This window comes from Vulpes vulpes, chromosome 16, assembly GCF_048418805.1.
Source record: "Vulpes vulpes isolate BD-2025 chromosome 16, VulVul3, whole genome shotgun sequence".
Classification (NCBI taxonomy): Eukaryota; Metazoa; Chordata; class Mammalia; order Carnivora; family Canidae; genus Vulpes; species Vulpes vulpes.
In genome coordinates, this window is record NC_132795.1 from 62,468,781 (window position 1) to 62,491,628 (window position 22,848).

A 22,848-nucleotide genomic window follows, 5' to 3' on the forward strand; every position below is an offset into this window, starting at 1 on the left:
ATGTCTCTCATGAATAAATACATTTTTTCCCCATAATATTCTCCTAAAATTCAACTGAGTTTATTGAACCTGTGAAATTTAAGCCACTCTAATTATATTACTGGGAAAATACCAGATCTGCAGTTGGGCTCATACCTATCTCCATAATTATCTATTTGTCTATTCTTTTTTTTTTTTCTTCCAAGTAAGCAGTCACTTTAATTTCAAAGAGATGAGGCAACTGAGGTGTCACAATAACCAGCAGAAATACAAACAAGGGGTCACACCATGATTTGTATGTTAAAAGCTATAACTTTAGAGAAGGCCCCCAAAATTACCTTTCCCCTAAACCTGTACATCTTCTATTGTTTTAGTCAAGTCTCCAATACTCCCTGTAAAGAAAGATACAGGGCACCTAACAGAACAACCTGGGGATGAGTAAAAAAGGGAGGCAGGATCTTCTTGCTACCAAGAATGTCAAATCTCTGGAAAACCCAAGAAATTTGGTTGGGAGAGACAAGCTAAAGTGAGGATCAGCGAGAGTAAATGGTTTTTCCCTGACTGCTAAATAAATCTAAGAGTGGTAGACACCAGAAGGGTTAGCATTCCTTCAAGACATGAAAAAGGGGAAGGGATGGCTACATTAGAAAACTGAGCAAGTTTCAAGAGAAATCTGGCTTTTGGCTAAAAACAACTATTACTGAAGAATCTTCCCCACGCATACATTAAGATCGCTCCTGTCAATCCTGATGTCATTTATTCAGTCTTTGGACTTCCCTTCCCTGTACCACACTAGACTTAGGAAAATTTATTGTTACTTCTATGGAAAACAGATACTTCTCCATTTGCCAAATCATGCCTAAGGGCAAAATTCACTACCAAAGATTAAGCTCCCTTAGAGATCAAGAAAAGCAGCCTACAGGGCACCTGCCTGGCCAGTCAGTGGAGCATGTGACTCTTGATCTCTGGGTCCTGAGTTGAAGCCCCACATAGGGCATGGAGCCTATGAAAAAGAACAAGAAGAAGAAGAAGAAAAGAAGAAGGAAAGAAAGAAAAGCATGCTCTGTACCTTCAAAATTATTTTCTTAAAAACTTAAATTTTTGGTATAACCTTAAAATAAAATTGTAATTTATAACCTTAAAACAACTGCAAGCAACAAAAAGAAAAAAAAAGCTTTCATGGTTAAATAAAGAACATTTGGAGAAGTCAATTACACATTTCATTTTTTTTAAAGATTTTATTTATTTATTCATGAGAGAGAGAGAGAGAGAGAAGAGAGGCAGAGACACACGCAACAGGGAGAAGCAGGCTCCATGCCGGGAGCCTGATGCGGGACTCGATCCTGGGACTCCAGGATCATGCCCCGGGCCAACGGCAGGCACTAAACCCCTGAGCCACCCAGGGATCCCCAATTACACATCTCAGTATAAAGAGAGATTGTTTCCAGGCATTTAAAGCCCAAATAAGAAACAAAATTGAACTGGGAATTTTCAAGGCTGTAACATAATGAAACACCACTGATTCTGAAGGTCACTCTGTGCACTAGCAGAAATTACCAAGGGTTTGGAGATTAGAGACTAGAGAAGAAATTAACCAAGTAGATAAAGCCTATAACTGGTTTGTGTTTGAAAAAAAAAAAAAATACCTTCTACCTCTGAGGATACTAATAATAAGGTAATTCAATTTTTGCTCAGTTTAACATTCAAATGGAACACCAAATCTCCTGATTCTCTGGTGCCATTATTTCTTGTAGTTCCATGTATTTGCCTCTGTATTCCCCTGCCTAGAATACCTTTCCTATCTTTGACTAATCGCTGCTCACCTTTCAGCATACACTTAATTGATGCCTCACCTGACAAAAGTAGAATGACTCTACAGTAGATAAGTCTCAACACAGGAAAATTCTTTACAATATAGATATCCACTCATTAATCATACTGAATCCTCTGCAGTGAAGCTTGGCAATGAAGCTTGGCATCTAGATTTTTTTTCTGCAGCATTAACATTGCTTATTCACTGCCCTAAGGATAAAGTCTTCCTTGTTTTTTGTTTTTTTTTTTACAGCTTCCCCTAACCTTGTTAGGAACCCCATATGGGATTCTTTTTGTTCCCTCTAACAGAGGAAGCAAGGCAGTATCACAGAGCATCATAAAATTGATATTTTTGGTAAATTATCAAATGCCTTTTAACTTATGAAATTCAGAACTGATTTTTATTGATAAAGACTTAAAGGGCATTCAAAAAATCTTGCAAACATGCAAGTGAATATTTTTTAATAACAGAAGATCATGACAACCTTATAAAGTACCAAAAAAAAATATACTGCACAGTAAAACAATTTCTGGTGTTTCTGAAAACACTTTTTCATTCTACATGAAATACAGTATGTGCTTCTGCTTGGATTTTACTCTCCATTTTGAGATACACTAGGAAAGCCAGATAATGCAGCCTATACTAAGAACAAAAATCCCTAGTATGAGTTTGTGATCATAGCCTCTGAAATTTCAAAAGTTGCCACAATATTTTTCCAGTCCTGTAAACTTAAAGATATAACTCCTTGTTTCCTGCCATGAGAACCGGGATCATTTCCCTCATCCACTTGGTTAATATTAATCGGCTCTAATATTGGCAGCCTGTCTTGGTCAAGCCTTATTCTCGCAAAACCATCCCTTATAATGAAAGAAACATAAAATATATTCTCCACAGTACGAGAAAAAGAGTTTGGATCAATCACAAACTCAAAATAGGACACAGGAGTATCAGGATACTTTCGAAAGTACGTTTGCAACAATCCCAAGATTCTCTCTACTTCTTTTTCTGTTGCTTCTTGATTGTTACTCAGGTCCAACTTCCTCAGCTTTGTAGGCATATCCCCACTTTCTTCTACTTTGTGAGCTTTTTTGTGGTGTTCAAGTCGGGGCTTTGGTGCAGGTTTGGACTTGAATGAACCGAAAATAAAGTGAAATGTTTCAGCTTGCAATATCCAGGATGTTGCTTCCTTCTGTACTGTCTCCCAGAAGGAAAGAGCTATGTTATCATCACAGCCACTCAGTTCACCAGGTTCATCATCTTCCATCCAGTTCAGACCCACAAATATAAACAGAAAGTCACAAAACGCTACTTGATTAAAAAAGCTCATATCAGAGTTTAGTTGCTTTGCTTTTTCTTTACCCAAATCAGAAGCCAAAACAAGAAACTGGGCATCGAGAGCCGCTTCCCTTGTTCGGCTCACTCCATCAAATAGGACATTGGCTTCTTCAAGAGCCTCGGTTAACGAGTCGCTGGCAGTGTTCACGATGTCATCGCGGTTCTGCTGGACGTTATAGATGAGCTGCCGGTACTGCTTGCGGATTTTCCGGCATTTCTCCTCGTCATCCGCAAGCTCCAGGAGGCTGGGGTCTATGTCGGCCTCCCCACAGCTGAGGTCGTCAGAGCAGCCATCGGCCGCTTCCACTTTCACGGGCTCCTCCTCGTCGTCCGCCTGTTTCACCGAGTACACAGTAGCAGCGGGGGTCCCCGCTGGCGCCGCTCCTTCCTCTACCGCTCCCGCGCGGGAGCCTGTCTCGTCAGACATTTCGGGGCCGGCGCACTCACTGACACTCGGCTAACGGCCCTCGCGACGTTTCCGACAAGAGCGGAAATTGAAGGGGGTCGGTGGGAGCAGAGGACGTCCGCCCATGCGCACTGGCCAGGCCCCGCGCCCCGCCCCCGCCCCCGCCCCCAGCTCCCAGCTCGCCCCGCCCCTCGGCGCGGGAGTCCAGACCAGACCAGCCGCGGCGGGCAGCGTGGAACGCGAGCAATAATGGGCGAACAATACCCGCTCAAACGACAGCTTTATTTTAGCAATTACCGACAGTGTCCTCTAGCTTTCAAAGAAATACCTGAAAATCTTACGACATTTTAAAATTGAGGGGGAGGGGGAGGGACTAAAGGCCCTGCGCTTTGAAACACTTGCTGTCACATACTGCACTTAGGTCAACCTATGGTTTTCGTTTTTACTCTGATTAAATGGTCGAGTCTTTAGAGTTTTCTTTTCTGTGTGTTTTTAAAAACTAAATCTGGCTTTGCTGTCAACTGCCCATAATGCTAAGCATAGTGAGTTGCAGAACGTCCACTACAAAGAGGCCGAATTCTCAGGGTTCATTTGCAAGGTTTGGAATTTATTCATTATACAAATGCATAGTGGGTTAATTACCCTACACCGGCTCTCAGAAGCCAGACCCCTTTCAACCAACAGAGGAGGCAGCTGCCAGGCAAGTGAGTGGCTGAGCCGGCGCAGGGGCAAAAGGTGGGGGAATGTCAGGCATTACCCAAGTGACCTTTGGGTCTCCACCACCCAAGGGTGGAAGAATAAAGTGGGTACAGTCTCTGCAAAAAGTGGTTTATTTGGAAGCTTACCAAAGGCTAAAAGCCACAGACTGTGGAGAGAAAGCTAAGCCCTGAAAGGTGAGCAAAGCTATTAAGATTTTAAACACAATCTGGGGCAGCGCCGGTGGCTCAGCGGTTTAGCGCCGCCTTCGGTCCAGAGCGTGATCCTGGAGACCAGGATAAGTCCCGCGTCAGGCTCCCTGCATGGAGCCTGCTTCTCCCTCTGCCTGTGTCTCTGCCTCTCTCTCTCTTTGTCTCTCATGAATAAAAACAAATAAAATCTTAAAAAAAAATCTGATGTAAGGGTATGAAAGTGAATGCTGCAAATCAAGTGACTACTTTGGAAAATTCACCCACTAGTTCACTGGGAATTCACATACAGTTGGGAGAAAGGGCTTACTTAGCTCAATGGTTTCATAAGTAGCAAAGTATATGTAACAATAAGGAATATATTTTGTTAAAGAGAACAAAATAAAGTGCATTCTTAGCCCACAGGATCAAAAGCTTTTCACTTCAACAGGTGCCCCTTTAATGGGGGCTGGAGGAGGGGGGCTGAATACCATACTGCACCTGTCAACTCTGGTTTCTGGGTACTAGGAAGTAAACTAGCCCTACCTTCCTTCCTATGCATCTAGACTAGTTCATTTTTCCTTGTTTTTGGCAGAAAGTTTCTTGTAAATGCATTAGCAGCACAACCTAGTATTAAATTTCTTGACCTATTTATATTACTCTTCATCCACCACAATTTTCTTTTTTTAAGATTATTTATTTTATTTGAGTGAGAGAGGAGGCAGAGGAGCAATGGGAGAGGGACATGCGGACTCCACACTAAGCCTCACCCAGGGCTCTATCCCACACTCCTGAGATCACAACCTGAGCCAAGACCAAGAGTTTGGAAGCTCAACTGACTGAGCCACCAAAACACACCACCACCACCACACACAGTTTTTTAAAGTAGAGGTATAATTCAGAGGGAAAAATATGCATTTTTCAAAAACACCAGGCATTATGGCTATTCATGCATAAATATTATCCTGCTGTATTAGACTGAACTACTCTAATGCAAGAATCTGGTTTTAAAACTTCCAAGCAAAGCTGTTTTCACATGAACATAATTGAATACGCACATTGGAATGTATAAATGAATGTAGATAAGAAACACAGTTCCAGCACCTATTGCCAAGTTATTTGGCAGAAAAGATCAATTTCACAGATTAGTGGGAAAAAATAGATCCAACACACTGAAAATAAAAGTTGACTGCTTTTCAGAAAGTCAACCTTTACTCTTCTCTGAAATAATGGAAAAGCAAGAGAAAAACAAAGGTGAGCCCTAGTTATCATCAAAGGGTCATATTTTCCTCCCCAAGTCTGGCCAATTACAAACTATTTAAATGTTTTAAATCTTAGATGAAGAGACATAGTTAATTACAAGTTCCAAAACAAAAAATATTTTCTTTTAGTTAACCATATTCTTGGGAGCTCTTATATCTTCTTCAAATTCAGTAAAAGCAATTTATAAAAGAACTCCAAAAGACAAGCCAACCTTCCCACCCTAAGGTGTCTATTTTCTCCTGTCTCACCAGAGGGAAAACAGGCAGACAACAATTTGCTCTACACACAGAGGCTTTCATCTAAGAATTTCAAAATGGTTTAGAAAAATAATTCTCCCACCCTACTTATAAAGTATTACTTGTACCATTTACAGGGATTTCTCAGGAGATAACAGCCCACACAACTTGCTCAGAGCAACAGAACACATCAAGACAAGCATCATATTATTAAGCAGTGATTTCCAATGCTGAATTCATTCATTAGATGCTAGTTAGATCTCAATCCCTAAGGACCTTGGTAACATGTAACATATCATCATCCTCAGAAAGTCAAATTTGCATTATATATATTCAGCTTTTAAACTCTGCCTTCAGAGCAAAGTTTAAATGTCGCTACAAACTGCAGATCTCAAGGCTAATGATTTTCCTTAGTCATTTAAAAAAATGGGATTTCTATACTTGCAAATCCTAAAATCACTATATAGTGATTTTCTACCCTAAAGTCCAATTACTCATGATAATTATATAAAAGCAGCTTAAAAAGAAGGAACAGCAATAAATTGTTATGCTGGTAAACTTCTTTATGGATTGTAAAAGAAAGCAAACATGCGCTAGCACTACAAAGAAATCACTAAAGTCTACCTTCCTTATTCAGTAAGGCTAGTTCAGGTCACCATGACACAGGGCTTGGGCTTCAAGATAATTCGGCTCTTCCCCTTCCCCCTTTTCCTCTTTCAAAAGGAGTTGCTGCCAAATGCTCAATATGGCCCAACATCTCCTTTCTTCTCTTCAGTTTTTTCTATTTTCCAGTCCCCCTTTACTACAAGTTCAGAATCATTCATTTCCAGCTCTTAGGCTCTCTCCCACAACACCAGGGCTCAACACAAACCTGATGGGGTGGATGTCACAGGTTCCAGGCCTCTCTATGGCCAAATAAAAAAAGAACTCACACAGGGTCAGTGGGGGTTTTTACTGCAGGATTAATCGATAATGGACCCAGAGACTTCTGGGCCAAAGCCAGGGACCAATCAGGTTTGAGTCCCACACTACAGCAGATATGCTTAGCCTATTAGCTACTTCCCTGAACTTTCCTGTTCTTTCTTTCACAGCTGTTTCTCTTCTCTCATCCTGCCAAGGTATCTATCTATTTTATACTCAGCAGAGAAGAGTCTTGCTGACAAAAGCACTAGTTTGATTTGTCAGAGTAGCAGGGTTATTAGGTATATTTTCTCTTTCATCTTAAGGTTATGCTTTTGCTTTGGTTGGTATTTTTGTATTTAAGGTAAGCTTTGCCACGATCAAGGCAGATACATATTTTTTTAAATAACCATGGACAGTGGAAGGAGGCAAACCCAAGTTCCAATCTTGACCTATTATTAGTTATTAGGTTTCTCTTAGGTAGGTGGCTTAACTGCTCAGCTTCCAGGTTCCTCATCTGAAATACTACTATTTACACACCATAAAGCTACTGTTAAGTACTAAATGAGAATTATGGGACAGATCTGATCATACTTTCAACTCTGAGTAGGCACTTAGTAAGTCTTAAATTATCCCAAAGGTACTAAATGTTTATTAGTAAACATTAGGAACTAAACAGAAAAAAAAAGGATACAAACCAGTAGCCTCACTCCTGAATGCTGTTTTAGGAACAGGAAAATATTTTAAAGGTTAAATCCATAAGCAGGAATACAGGAATATGTCCCACTATAACTAATGCCAGTGAAAAGAAAATTGCCATATAATGCAATTTAAAAACCTACTAAGGTTTCAACTAATGGAAGGGCACATCATACTTTGAAGAGGTAAAAAAAAAAACCAACCCAGTACTAGATAGATAATCTGAACCAGGTCTATTAAGAGTCTGAGATTATATGCAAAATTCTTATGTATACTTTTCTCGTGAGTGGTTCCTTGGATTTTAGCAGATTCTTAAAAAACAAAACAAAACAAAACACATACAGTACCCAAGAGAGGCTTCAAATAACTCTTCTATTCAAATAACATGGCTTTACTGTTAGTGAAGTAAAAGATAAAATGACAGTCAAGTGCCACAGAATAATGCAGATCCAAGCATTTAAATACTTAAGAGTACATAAAACCTCCACCCTTACTCTGTGGTCAAAGTCATACACTTCACTGTCACCAGAAAACCCTGTCCTGGCTGACTTACGAAGCCTCAAGAACAAACATAAACAAGGGTGTGAGTTGAGAATAGAACCTTTCAGGTTATGAGAGCAATTACCAACTCTTAGGACACACCTCAGAAGTCAGCAATGACCAGGAGCATCATTTTGATAGACTACAGGCAGGAAAGTACTGGGTATTAAAGAAGGCAGTCTTGAAGGAACTCACTCTGGAAGCCTGGGCTCAAATCAAGACTAGTGCTTTATTAATTTCCATTTATTTTCTTCACAGTCTGAATTTCCTCCTTTGTAAAAATGAGTCTATTGGAGATCTTCTCTGCCACACAGAGTGGTTGTCACTCTTTATTAAAAAAAATGATAAAGAAACATTCTTTGACAAATTTATCTTAAAATATATACATTTGCCCTACAGATTTGTGTTACAGAGAGCAAAGACAGTGCCTAGCCCAAAGTTGAGAACACAAGTATTCAATAAATAGTAGCTAAATAAATGTAATGTGATTTCCTTCTAAACTGACCCAGACACCTGCTTAACACAATGAAGGCAGATAATGCTGCTGTCATATAGCTCTTTAAAATTCTAAACTGTCTATACACACTGCCTAGAATCTCTCCAGAATATCTTAGGGGTTGGTCTCAGGTAGAGACAGTCCATCTTCTCAAAATTAGATACCCTGTAGCTAAATATCTCACTTGAAGTGAGTCTCCTCTGGCCCTACCACCATCCATTCATTCAACAAATACTTACTGAATGCACACTAGGTGTTAAAACACACACATACACACGATACAAAAAAAAAAATCATTTTTGTCCTAAAGGAACACACAATCTAGTAGCCACAGAGGAATGCAGTTCCACTCAGCAAGCATTTAATGAATGAAAGCCATCTGCCAGAGCTACGCTAGAAATACCAAGATTTGCATGGGCTCAGGCCTGAATGATGAGCACACAATCACACTGGGGAGATCAGGCATGTATCCTAGTAGCTGTAAAATGAAGTGCCCGCAGGTATGAGTACAACACGGTGAATTTCAGACAGGCCTGGATTCCATTCCTGCTTCTGCCATGTAACTTGCTGTCTCATCTATAAAACTAGATAATAACCCCTTCTGCACAGGACTACTGTGAGAATTTAATCACCTAGGTATTATATAGCATGGAGAGCCTAAGGTATAGTAGATACTCAAATGAATGGTAGTTACTATTATTAATGGGCATGCTTGTTTAAATATTTGCTGACCTCTAATATAGACCTGGGATCCTAGGCACAAAGAATATGACTTTCCACTTTTGATATGTAAGTCAAAAAAATTATAATTGGCAGGACTCCCCCTTTTCCAGAGATAAGAGGTCGTGGCAAAGATCGGGCAAATCTGGCCTTGTATTCTAACACAGGCAATTGGGAAGGTGGGTCTGAGCAGGAAGATAAATCAGAAACTGGAATAAAGAACTGAACAAAAGAGGGAAATTTTAGGGACTCTAGCTGTGACGGCAATCCCACTTCCGATAGGTAAAGGAGCAGAGCAGGAGATAACCAGAAAAGCAGGCAGGGGTGAGACCCTGGAGAATACAGAATACCTAGCTGAGGAGGGTGCCCTGTACCCTGCATGCATGCCCGAGGGCAGGGAAGGAGCAATCAGGAGATGCCTCCAACAGCAGACGGGAAGGAGAGGAAGATTAAAAGTAGAAAGCCTAGTAGAGAGTCTGCTGAAGCGCTTTAGGCAAGAGGAAATGAGGATGTGTGAAGAGCCTGGGCAAAAGTTAATAGAGGCAGTGGGCACGTATGAGAGAAAAAAGCCAGGCCCCACCCAGTGAACAGACAGGAGAGGCCAAAGGTGACCTAAAGCCAGGACCAGCAGAACATTGACACTACTGTGAAAGAACAGATGAAGAGCAAGGAGGTTTGTGTTGTCACTTTGTTCGAGGGGGAGGAAGAGGCGTGGAGTCTCAACACAAATTCACAACTTCTAAAAACTTCTTTATACAAATCAGCCCCAGGGAAATTTGTCTGCAGTCCTAACAATCCAGGCCTTTTCTTTTTTTTTTTTTTTAATATTTATTTATTTATTCCTGATAGAGAGGCAGAGACACAGGCAGAGGGAGAAGCAGGCTCCATGCCGGGAGCCCGACATGGTACTCGATCCCCGGGATTCCAGGATCACGCCCTGGGCCAAAGGCAGGCGCTAAACCACTGAGCCACCCAGGGATCCCCCAATCCAGGCCTCTTCTAAATCTTATTAGTCCTCGCCCCTTACCTTTTTAGGTCAGCCAGAGTCCGTTCACTTCCCTCATCTTCAAAGGAGTCCTTCCCATTCCTCTCAGGCCTCAACCTTCTCTCAGTCAAAACAAGTACACCACTAATCTCTCCAAAAGGATTATGTCCCAGGAAGGAATCAAAAGAAACATAGTTTTCTGCCAATTTTGGTAGAGTATTAAGAAAGGAAGGGGATGGATGGAGAGTTATTAAATTACCACTCATTTCCTGATGTCTATTCAGTTAAAGAATCTGGTTCCTGTAACTTTAGAAGTCAGGCTTGATAGGAGACCTGCCTTTACTGCAGTGTCTACATGCACAGCCTAGACCAGGGGGCAGGAGCCTCAATGCAACAGCATCATACTGGAGCTCCGCCCACAACTGTCTCCATAATTCACCTGGAGGCCAATCAGGCAGGCACTGCTTTATATCTGGCATCTCTCCTCTTATTACCTTGAAGAAATTAAGTACCCTGGTGCCAGTTTTAGTCTATTATCTCAAACTACTAGTCTTCATTATGTCATCCTGTCCTCAGTGTGCCAATAAACATATTTCATACACTTCTCTTTTCTTCTCAATTTCCCTCCCCATCCTAATTATTTATTTTTTTTAAAGATTTATTTATCTATTCACGATAGACACACACACACACACACAGAGAGAGAGAGAGAGAGAGAGAGGCAGAGACACAGGAGGAGGGAGAAGCAGGCGCCAGGCGCCATGCCGGGAGCCCGACGCAGGACTCCATCCTGGGAGACCAGGATCGCGCCCCAGGCAGAAGGCAAGCACTAAACCGCTGAGCCACCCAAGGATCCCCCCATCCTAATTATTTAGCAACCAATCTTGACCAAACCACCTCATACGTTAGTCTCAAATGTAATATTTATCTTAAGAATTACTTGAGTGGACTTGCTTAAAGTAAGTTAAAAGGCAGCTCCTGGTCCCTTCCAAAGGGTTTCCTTAAGACCTCAGGTAAAGCCCAGGCATGCAGGTTTAATAAGCACTGCGGGGGATTCTGTGCAGGTGGCCCATATACTAGTCTTCTGAAATATAGTTCCTTAAAACAAGGTAGGTTTTGCTGTGGCTGCTGCTGCTACTGTGTTTACTGAGGGGAAAGGGAGATAAAGGAAGAAACAAAAGAAAGGAAAAAGCAGACATTTTAAAGAGCTCCCTCTCCCCTATTTAGGTTGCAATTACGGTATAAAATCTTCATTTTTTTTTAAAGTGTGGACTTTAGAGGACTATAACACTAATCCTATAAACACTTAATTCTCCACTAAATAAATACCTTTCTCCACTCAAACCCAACGTTCCCTAAAGATTTTTCAGAAGCCTCCATTTAGCCCCAAATGTGGGCAACAGTTGGCTGGAAATTCACAAACATTTCAAACTAGTAGTCCTAGGGATCCCTGGGTGGCGCAGCGGCTTAGCGCCTGCCTTTGGCCCAGGGCACGATCCTGGAGACCCGGGATCGAATCCCACGTCGGGCTCCCGGTGCATGGAGCCTGCTTCTCCCTCTGCCTGTGTCTCTGCCTCTCTCTCTCTCTGTGACTATCATAAATAAGTAAAAATTAAAAAAAAAAAACTAGTAGTCCTTACTTTGTTGTGTCTCTTCTTCCATTTCTTAGTACTCGTTAGAAACCAATATTAGATGATATAAAGTAGAGTGACAAGCTTACTTAAAAATGATGTGCTAGGGGATCCCTGGGTGGCACAGCGGTTTAGCGCCTGCCTTTGGCCCAGGGCGCGATCCTGGAGACCCGGGATCGAATCCCACGTCGGGTTCCCGGTGCATGGAGCCTGCTTCTCCCTCTGCCTGTGTCTCTGCCTCTCTCTCTCTCTCTCTCTGTGACTATCATAAAAAAAAAAAAAAAAAAAATGATGTGCTAAATGACTTTATTTTAATTAAGACTTGGGTGTTGTACTTCTCAATCTTGACACTGTGCCTCACTAAATGTCTGAAATAAACTACAATCATATGGATTGAAAACATCAATCATACTAATAAAAGTGGATTCAAAGCTTATAAAAACTGATTTTTACTCCCACTGATGCTAAAACCAGAACTATCTGTAGAATTTACATAAAAGTCAAATGCACGTAGAACTTTTTAAGTGGAAATTTATGACACAGGTGGAGAAAACAGAACAATCAGACATAAACTAATATTAATAAGCATTTGTTTCATCTTACTTGAAACTCAAGCTAAAAGCCTTTTTATCCTTTAATTTTTAATTTTCCACTAATTTGCTCTGTGGGACACCTGGGTGGCTCAGTGGTTAACTGTCTGCCTTTGGCTCAGGGTGTGATCCTGGAGTCCTGGGACTGAGTTCCACATCGGGTTCCCTGCATGGAGCCTGTTTCTCCCTCTGCCTGTGTCTCTGCCATACTTTCATGAATAAATAAATAAAAAATCTTAAAAGAAAAAATTGCTATTTGTCTTTGAAGTCTATCTGCATTTCCTATTCCATTACCCATTCTTTAAAAATGGTAAATAAGAATTTTTTAGGAGAAAAGGTAGTAAATATAAATGCAAATTGTGAATATTCTTCCCAAACATGCACATATCTAGACTTTTACATTTAACGGAGGCCTCAGGTTTACCTCTAAGAAGGTAATGCTCAAGTGTGAGTTCCATTTCTTAAAAATTACACAAACAAGAACGAAATGATAATCAGTAAAAAAAAAAAAAAAAATAAAGCAAAAAAGCATCAAGGTGATGAGATTATGATGCTTTTTAACCTGCTAACCAACCACACTTGATGCAGAACAACATCCACGTTGGGCATCCTCTCAATCCTGCAGCTGTCTCCAAGCGCCTGCCGGTCCCAGGGCCTGACCCATCCACCCCACGGGGCCTGGTCCCACCGGAGGGGTGCCACCACGCTTGCCACCAGCCAAAGAAAGGACTTCTCCCTTCCCTCTGTCCAACTGTTAACTCCGGGCTAGAAAAGAGATAACTGAGGGGAAATAAACTCACTGGAGAAACTTGTAGGTTGCTCTCCCCAGGGCCCGGGGGCATCAGAATTAAAGAGAAAGATGACAGGGGATGGGCAAAGATAGGCATTTCCTGATCCCCTTTTCTCAGTACTTAAGACGACTCACTTTCAGCAGTTCACACGGCCGCTGAATATTTTTTAAAGTTTTTAGACTGGCTAGAAGGGGCAGAAGGAAGGCAGAAGAGGAGGAAACAAAATTTCCGAACACGTGTTTTAAAAGACAGGAAGCTGCCTATTTCCTTCCAAGCCTCCCCGGTTCTGAATTTACCCGCCGGCCCGCGGAGCTCCACCGAGCGCCTGCTGGCGGCCGGGTGCGGGGCGGTTCGCATCCCGCCGGCCCTGAGGCGGCCGCGCTCACTGCCCGAGCAGGCGGGGGAAGAACGTGGATGCGCTCACCTACCTTCAGGGTTGGACCATGGCCGCCTACGTTCCGCCGCTTCACGAACACCACGGGCACGTCGGTCTCCGAGCTCAGCTCCGAGAGCGCTAGTTCCAGGCCCCGGGCGTCCTCTGCGGCACAAGAGCAGAGGCGGACGCGGGTCAGCCCCGCCGGCCCGCGGCGGCGGGAAGCGCGACGGGGGCGGGGCTTGGGCGCCGGCGACCGCGCCGCCCGGGGCTGCCCCGCCCCGCCCCCCCCCGCCCCCCCCCCCCCCCCCCGCACACCTTTCAATCCAGGACCTGGAAGCCGCGCAGCAACACCTCGCCTGACAAACCCGGAGCTAATGGCCCAATTTTACGAACGGGTGAACTCAGGTAAGGGCGTGAGTCAGCGCCGGAATTAAAAATAGACTCCAGTTACTCTAACACCGTCAGGTCCATTCACGCGGCAGGGACCGCACCGACGCTCAGCAGCGCGGCGGGCCCTCCCGTGGGGACACCGATCACCGCGGCCCCGAAGGGCGTCCTCGCAGGCAGAGTCGGGCGCGGAGAAGCTCACGCGCCCGAGCCCAAGAGGCAGGGGAGTCCGCAGCAGGGCAGGGCTCGAGCCCAGGGGGGCGCGCGCCCCCTTCGCCGCCGCCCTGTCCTGCCGACAGCCGACCCACGCGCCGGGTCCCCCTCGCAGCCGTCCGGGTTCAGGGTCTGGGGCAAGTCACGGGACTCTAAGCCTCGGTTTCCCCGCGGTAAACCGGGAGGTGCAGACGATCTGCCAACCCAGGATTTCCGGGGACTAAATGGTGCACGCGTGCCTTAAAGAGGCCTCCGTCCATCCTGCCACGCCCTTAGCGCTGCCGAGGGTCGGCCGGGTCGCGCGCACCGGCACCCACGCTCGACACTCGCACTCGTGCAGGAGGAACCGCTACAAACACCCTTCCTCGCGGTGCTGCGGGCGGCTCTCCGGCAGCCAGCGGGAGGAGCCAGCGCGAGGAGCCAGCGCGAGGAGCCAGCGGGAGGAGCCGCCGGGCCGGCCCGGGGCAGTGCGGCCTCCCCCGCCCCGGGCCGGGCCTCCCCGACCCCCGCGCGGCCACGAAGGCGGCCACGAAGGCGGCCACGCGGCTCACCGCCCGAGGAAAGCTTCGCCCCTGCTCGGACGCACCTCAAGACATCGCCCCTTTCCGGGACCCAACCCCCATCCCCGGCCTCAGGGCCCAGGGGCCCGCCGCTCCGCCCGGCTCCCGCGAACCCACCGCTGGCGTGAACCCGAGCGCCCGGCCCCAGGCTCTCCTCGCGGGCGGCTCCCGACCTCGGCTCCGGGCCCGGCTGACTGTGGCTCGGCGAGGCGGAGACGGCGGCTCCCCGCGGCCGCGAGAAACCACGCCCTGCTCGGAGCGGCGGGCCGGCCCCCGGAGTCAGAATGACACAGCAGAAATCCACTCCCGTGCAGCTCTGCGGACCCAGCCGACAGGCTCTGCGGGCTGGGACCTCCTAATTGGGCGACACCACGGGCTCTTCCTGCTCACAGCGCCCCCAACCCCACAAAGGAGCAAAGACAACGTGAGGAATGTGTGGAACCGGAACCCAAGGGGAGTGCTTTAACCGCGCAGAACCGGGCTCTGCCCTAAGGCAGTGACTCGGAACTTTGCTGCCCCATGCAATCGCGAGAGGGTCTTTAAAAATACTGACGCCTCGTCCCCACACCCAGACACTCTGAGGTCATGGGTAGTGGGTGCGACCCAGGTAACTGAGGGTTCTGTTTGTTTTTTTGGTTTTGTTTTGTTGTTTTTTAACTCCCGGGGTGATTCTCGTGAACAGCAAAGTTTGGGACCCAATGCCCTAAGGTAACAGATTAGTCAGTCTGGCAGTTCCCTAAAGGAAGTTATCAGGCTGTTGAAAGAAACATCTAAGTCATGCTGAGTAATCCTGAAAAGTGACAAATCCCCACCAACACATAACTTCCCCTTCTAGCCTTCCTCTTTAATCCACTCAGGTTTTGATTTGTTCTGTTTTCGGGAAAACAACACGTAAAATCGACTCCAGCCATGCCAAACCACCTGCAGCTGCCCTAGTGGGCCATGCTCGCTCATACTTCCTGCTTAGTCATATTCTTACTCGGCACCTTGCTTCAGTAGGTAGCTAGGAATATTTGATGAATAAATAAATGAGTGAACGAATGTCTCTCCCCCTTCTTTGTCTGGATACTGACAAACTGAAGCGCACTGGAGTGAAAGGACTTGATTTCTTAAGGCTAGGAGAAGACATGCCTTCTCTGAAGTGGCAGGCAACCACAATTTGCTCCTGTGAGTACATTCCCAGGCACAAGTTAGAGGTTTGGTATACAGCCTCTCAGCATCTGCACATTTGTGCATGTGTGCAAACACACACATAGCGTATATAAATGGGCACTCTCCCTGCATGGTGGTTGCTCACCTAAGTGCATGCCTCACCTGTTCTGGGGTCCTTTGAACAGAGAATGGGTCTAGCACAGGTGTTTGGGAAACAATGTGATTTAAGGAGCAAAGGATGAATAATGAGAGGGCAAGAAACCCAGGACTCCAAAGTAGAAAACATTTCCTCCTGGCTGCTGTGCCCAGCTCTGTTAACCGTTTTATATACCTTAGCTCATTTAATCTACACAATAATGATCCATGAATCAGGGTCATAAACTGCTCCCTAAAATGCATAGAAACTACAGCCTCTTCCAAACGTATGTCTCAAGATAGAGAGGAACTGTAAAATTATTTAACTTGAAATAACGTACTGAAAGCAAATGATAAAAATTGATTTCTATGAAACTCATATCAGGTCAGAGCTGCTATATTCATATCTCCTAACAGCATATCAAAAAAGCATTTTAACTTCACACTGTTATTAAGTGAGCAAATTATAGCACAAATACCTACAATAGCTCCATGTAGCTTTTTTTAAGTTAAAAAAAATCACCATTTTTTAAAACCTTCACTTTCAAACCTTTTTTGTGCAGTGAAGGGCCCAGATGCCTCACCCTTGTCACAAAACACGGAGAACTCCTTAGTTATACTTAGTTTCTGGGTAGTGGAAGAAGTGCTTCATCATCTCCCACCATTTCTCATCATGCAGCACTTTGTTCTAGACATAACTCTTTCATCTCTTGACTGAGCTCATGTTATTCCCATGGCCTAAAATAATCTCCCTCCCTAAGGCCTACTCCTTCAAAGCTCATCTGAAATGTGACCTCTTCTGGGAGGGCTTCCCAGATTCCCACTCAGTGTTGATAGCTCCTTCCCTATCCTGGGATCCCAAATACCCAAAAGTAATTGTAAATCATGTAAATCCAAGAGGGCTTTGGGAAGGCAAACCCTTGTTTAATTTACCCTGTCTTCCCAGAACCTGCTATACATAGTAACTTACTCAGGAAAGGCTGGAAAAGACCCTCTATGTTGCTGAGCTGTCCCATAAACACAGTATAAACAGATCTATGCAGGGTCCTATTGCATTAAACCACTGTTCTTCCTACAATAAGTTTCCCTCTCACACACATATACCACCCTGAGCTAAAACAATCTTTCTGACACTCAAATCTTCTCTGCTCAAAACTTGTCACTCTCTGGGGCACCTGGGTGGCTCAGTGGTTGAGAGTCTGCCTTTGGCTTAGGTTGTGATCCCAGGGTCCAGGACCCCAGGGATTAAGTCCTGCATCAGGCTCCTGGTAGGGAGCCTGCTTCTCCCTCTGCCTATGTCTCTGCCTCTCTCTCTCTCTGTCTCTCATGAATAAATAAAATCTTAAAAAAAGAAAAAAAAAAACTTGTCACTCTCTAGAACCATCAAAACAAATTCCAAGCTCCTCAATTGTACTGACTTGGCAAGGCCCACCCTTCTTAAACCTTGCTGTTCATATATTCTGTACCGTACTTATACAGCAAAAGATTGCTGGAGAAAACACAGAAATTAAAAGTGATTTCACTTCAAAGTCAAGAGTGCAAATGTCAGCAAGTATCCAAAACTGCCCAGCAGTGCTTTGCATCTGTGATATGTTTTCCTAGTTTCCAAAGTAAATATTTCATACTTACTCCTTTTTTTTCTCAAACCTCTAATACACCTACACTTTGCCATTAACTCATAATCTGCTAATTTAAGAAAATAGAATCAATCAGACAGAACTCCCTCCCATTTTCCTCTGAATCATCACGCTGCCATATTCTCTACCTTTGCCCCTGTTTTAATGAAGGCCAACTTCTCCACTTGTGTACAGATTCTCATCTTGTCTTGCCTTCTTGATCTTTAATAATTTCACTTCTGAAATTAGCCTCTCTCTGGCATCATTAGATTCTTGTTCTCTGCCTGATCATTCCATCATCAAATATACTGTAGTTTTTCGGGATCCCTGGGTGGCGCAGCGGTTTGGCGCCTGCCTTTGGCCCAGGGCGCGATCCTGGAGACCCGGGATCGAATCCCACATCAGGCTCCCGGCGCATGGAGCCTGCTTCTCCCTTTCTCCCTCCGCCTGTGTCTCTGCCTCTCTCTCTCTCTCTGTGACTATCATAAATAAATAAAAAATTAAAAAAAAAATTCAAATATACTGTAGTTTTTCCATTAAAAAAAAAAAAAACCTCCTGTGATCCCATGTTTACTATCCCATAGTTACTATCCCATTTCATTGTTCCCCTTCCCTGGGTGGGGGAGAGGGATAGTTTTTTTGTTTGTTTGTTTGTTTTTTTGTTGTTTTTTTTTTTTGTCCAGAGATACCTGCTTTATTTCTTACTAGGTGATTGCATTTCAGGCTTGTGACATCAAGTAACTGTCTAATCACCAACTAACTTTGTACCTCTGAACTACGAATAAACAGTCCAATTCAGCAAGGAGCAGTGCTGTCAACAGCTGACTGGGGGCTGGATTTTTCAAATCAATGGTCTTGGCTGACAGAATGCTGTCAGTGGAGCCAAGGGTAAGGCCTGAGATCGTGTGAAAGACCCTAATGCCCGGTGGAGATAGGCCCAAATCCTGTGAACCCCTAGACAAAGCTCTCCACCCCAAGTCCCAAGGACACAGCTGTTGTTACCTTCCTTTTGTGGGAGCTGAGCTACCTGAGCCTAGCAGAGTGGATCCAAGGCCTACTTTTAGTTGACAGGTCTTCTGCTCCCACTGTCACCCTAGGACATATCTCTTTGTGCAGGTTCTTAGGAAAAAGCTAGGCTTCTGGTAATTTCTTGTCACTTTTTAGTTCTGCTTTGAAAAGAAAAAGAGGGATGACAGGTAACCAAAGGTGGACACAGGCACCTCAGCAGAGCTGCAGTGGCCCCCAGGCCCAGAGTGGGTCTTGAAAGAATCCTTTCTACCCTGAAGAAGAAGAAACTAGAATATGGAAGTCAGGAAAGATTGAAGAATATGGCACTTGAGTAGAGACCTAATGAAAAGAGGGAACAAGACTTATTAAAAGGGAAGAAATCTTTCTAAGCAGAGGAAGTGTGAAGTACTAAAGTCCTAAGCTGGGAGCCTGCTTGACTTGTCCAAAGATCTGCAAGGGAAGCAGTGTGAACAAGGAAAAAAGTGGTAGATAATGAAGCCAGAGGAGTAACCAGGGATCAGAACCCAAAGGCCCTAGGACTTTGGATTTCATTCTAAGTGTGATAAACCAAAGCATCACAAGAGAGGACAAGGAAATCACCTAGTTTGTGTCTTAAAAGGATTGCTCTGCTGTGTGGAGAATAGACTAAGGTGGAATGATGGAGCACAGACTAGCTAGGAAGTTGCTGTGGTAGTCCAAGCTAGAGATGATGAAGGCTTGGATTAGGGGGTGGGAAGAGATATTTGAAGGTAAAGCTCATACATTTTGCAGATGGGTGAAATGAAGGACATTAATGAAGGAGAAGACTGCAGTTTTAGACTTGGCAACTGAGTAAATGGGGGCACTCTTTAAAGACAAGTGGAAATACTCCAGGAAGAGAGGAAAGATGGGAGTGGGACAGATGGAATGCAATAGTTTGGGACAAATCCACAGTGTGGTTTGAGAGACCTGTTGTTATCCAAATAGAGATGCTGAGTAGGCAGCTGGTATGCAAATCTGGAGTTCAGGGAGGAAGTTAGAGCTAGAAATAAGAATCTAGGAGTCAAATATAAAAGATGTTTAATGCCATGTATATTAGTCAGGGTTCTCCAGAGAAACAGACCCGATAGGGTGCAGATATATATATAGAGAGAGAAACAAATCGGCTCTCAGGAGGGTAGTGCAGGTGGCTCAGCAGTTTAGTGCCGCCATCAGCCCAGGGTGTGATCCTGGAGACCGGGGATCAAGCCCCACATCGGGCTCCCTGCATGGAGCTTGCTTCTCTCTCTGCCTGTGTCTCTGTCTCTGTCTCTCTCTCTCTGTCTCTCATGAATAAATAAATAAAATCTTTTTAAAAATTGGCTTTCAGGATTGTGAGGGTTGGCAAGTCCAAAACCTATAGGACAGGCCAGCAGGCTGGAAATGCAGCATGTTGCAGTCTTGAGTCTCAAGGCAATCTCAATTCCTTCCCCTTCAGAAGACCTCAATCTTTTCTCTTAAGGCCTTCAACTGATTGAATGAAGCCCAGTGGCCTTACAGAAAGTAACCTGCTTCATTCAAAGTCTACTGTCTTCAGTGTTAATCACATCAAAGAATACCTTCACACAGCAACATTTACCCTGGTGTTTGGCCAAACAACATGCCACATAAAGTAACCATCACACATGGGACTAGATGAAATGACCCAGGGAATTAATTAATATAGCTAAAGAAATGAAGACGGTCCAGGACTGAGCCCTAGCACAGTGCAAAGGAGGATGAGGGTCCAGCAAAGGAGCCTGAAAAGAAACTGGAGGGAGGTGGGAGGAAAACCAAGAGAATGTGGTGTCTCAGAAGCTAGGGAAGAAGTGCTCTCCAAGGAGGAAGACCAACTATGCCACATACTGCTGAGAAATACACCAAGATAAAAACTGAGTCTTGGGCATCATTGCTGATTTTTATGAAAACGAGGGAGGAAAGAAAGCCTGATTGAGGAGGTTGAACAAGAAACAGAAAAAAGGACATGGAGGTAGTGAGTATAGCTATAAAAACAGAAACATGGGAAAGTAGATGAAGAGGGATAAAGGACCAAGGAAGGTGTTTTGTTTAGTTTTGTCTAAGAAGGAAATTATTAGAACATGTATTTATGTTGGGAAAAAAAAACAATCTAGCTGAGGGAGAGTTGGCAATTTTCAAAGAGGAAAGCAATGAGAGGAGGTCGTTACAAAGTCCTCTGAACAGGCATCTATGATGCAGCATAGACTTAGTCAAACCCAGGCTCTATCTGTGATTAGACTGTCCAGATACTCAGCCTCTAGCTCCCTCATCACCTTTCTCCAAGACCTTCTGTGGTCTTTCTACCTCTCTATCTCACCCAAACCTGCCCTCCATCTCTATACCCCAGCCTTTAGCCTTTAATTACCTAACCCTGGGGCTTTGCTAACTGCCAGTGGTTCAGCAGATCTGAGTTCAAGCAAGTCTTCCTTGAGGAAGCCATCAACATGGGTCACCTCCCCCGATGAAATGCTCCTGTGTTATCATGTGTTCTTTCTTTTTGCTACTTATCACAATTGCAGCTATATTTTTACTGATGATTATTTGATCAATGTCAGCCTCCCTCTAGGACAGCACAGTTCAACAGAATTTTCTATGATGGAAATGTTCTGTATCAGCACTGTCCAACCAGCACTGTCACTGTCCCACTAACCACATGTGACTGTTGAGCACTTAAAATATGGCTAGTGCAATTGCACATCTGAAGCTTTTATTTTATTTAAGCTTAATTTGCTTAAATGTAGGTTGTCCCATGTAGGCAGGATCCAGGGTTATTTATGCTCACCGCAGTGTTCTCAGTACTTAAAACAGCACACATAGCAATTGCTCAATAAATATTTCTTGAAAAACTCAATCTGTAAAATGGGAAGAATACTAGTTAATTTGTGGATTCCATCTTTTCCATAGAGGAGAGGAAAAAAGACTTTTATATGGCAACTCCTGTAGGTTCTCAGTCCTCCTACAAAGATGAATTTGCCCTTTAAGTTAGAACTTGATCTATCCCAGAGGGTAGCAGGGATAATAAATGAGAACTTACTGAGTGGTCTGAATGAAATAGCATCTGTAATATGCCTAAGAGTGTGCCTGGAACATAGTAGGTGCTTAAAATGTGGAGGTCATCCATCAACTTCAAATAGAGAAAGCAAATAATGGTATGGGAAGATTGGGAAAGACCTCAAAAAGCAGATGATACCGAACCATATCTTGAGGAATAATAAAGGTAGAAGTAATAGGAGTGGGAGAAATGCCTGAGAATATTTTAGTGCTTGAATGTTTCAAGAAATATTTATTGAGCAATTGCAATGTGTGCTGTGTGGGCACTGTTTTAAGTACTGAGAACACTGTGATGAGCATAAATAACCCTGGATCCTGCCTACATGGGGCAACCTACATTTAAGCAAATTAAACCTGAGGTATAGAAGGGGTAATTATTTTGCCCACAACCACCTAAATAACAATCAGCAGAGCTGAGACTGACCCTCAATCCTTGGCAATCACCACGATGCTGTTCTACCTCTTGAACAGAATGTTTTCTAGGCAGAGAGAGCAATGCATACAAAGACACAGCCATAGGAAAGAAATGGTGTGTCCTATAGGAGACGCAGAAGCATAAGAGGAGATGAAACTATATGTTGGGTTCACTTTGGGGTTCACAAGACAGCTAAGTATCTGGTTCTTTTCTCTACATTCTCAGTTAATCCTCAAAAATCATCTAACTGTTACACCATATTAAAAACTAGAAACTGAGATTTCAGGAAGTTTAAGAATCTTGCCAAAGATCACAAAACAGGTGTGTTGGAGTTAGGATATAAATCCAGGTGTGCCTATCTCCAAATTCATTGTTTGTATTACAATTCAATAATATATAGTGAGGTAGGAGCCAAAAACAGGCAAAAGCAACATGCTATAGGGACAAAAACAAAACAAAGAAACAAACCATTAACTTTCTGGGGTACCTGGGTGGCTCAGTCAGTTAAATGTCTGCCTTCAGCTCAGGTCATGATCCCAGAGTCCTGGGATCCAGTCCCATGTCAGGCTCCCTGCTTAAAGCAGTGAGTCTGCTTCTCACTCTCCTCCCTGCTCGAGCTCTCTCTCAAGTAAATAAATCAAAAAAAAAAAAA

General features: G+C 44.1%; 3 protein-coding genes across 22 annotated transcripts in view; 1 reads left to right on the forward strand and 2 right to left on the reverse strand.

The window, feature by feature from the left end:
- Nucleotides 1-22,848, reverse strand: part of TXNRD1 (thioredoxin reductase 1) — a 120,219-nt gene that overhangs the window by 49,410 nt on the left and 47,961 nt on the right. For 7 of the 20 annotated variants that reach the window (XM_072741389.1, XM_072741392.1, XM_072741391.1 and 4 more), the window contains one exon: nucleotides 13,697-13,806. The exons of 11 other annotated variants lie outside the window; for them this stretch is intronic. In XM_072741389.1, coding sequence (XP_072597490.1) covers nucleotides 13,697-13,806 — 110 coding nt within the window. Of the gene's footprint in view, nucleotides 1-13,696; nucleotides 13,807-14,921; nucleotides 15,210-22,848 lie in introns of those variants that run through there. 2 more of the 20 variants (XM_072741396.1, XM_072741397.1) reach the window with 2 other exon arrangements.
- On the reverse strand, nucleotides 1,203-3,657 carry EID3 (EP300 interacting inhibitor of differentiation 3). Its single transcript, XM_026010915.2, has one exon. The coding sequence runs from the start codon at nucleotides 3,552-3,554 to the stop codon at nucleotides 2,451-2,453; it is 1,104 nt and encodes a 367-aa protein (XP_025866700.1). The 5' UTR covers nucleotides 3,555-3,657; the 3' UTR covers nucleotides 1,203-2,450.
- LOC140595866 (uncharacterized) lies at nucleotides 13,976-15,715 on the forward strand. Its single transcript, XM_072741406.1, has 2 exons — nucleotides 13,976-14,049; nucleotides 14,585-15,715. The coding sequence occupies exons 1-2, from the start codon at nucleotides 14,019-14,021 to the stop codon at nucleotides 15,268-15,270; spliced, it is 717 nt and encodes a 238-aa protein (XP_072597507.1). The 5' UTR covers nucleotides 13,976-14,018; the 3' UTR covers nucleotides 15,271-15,715.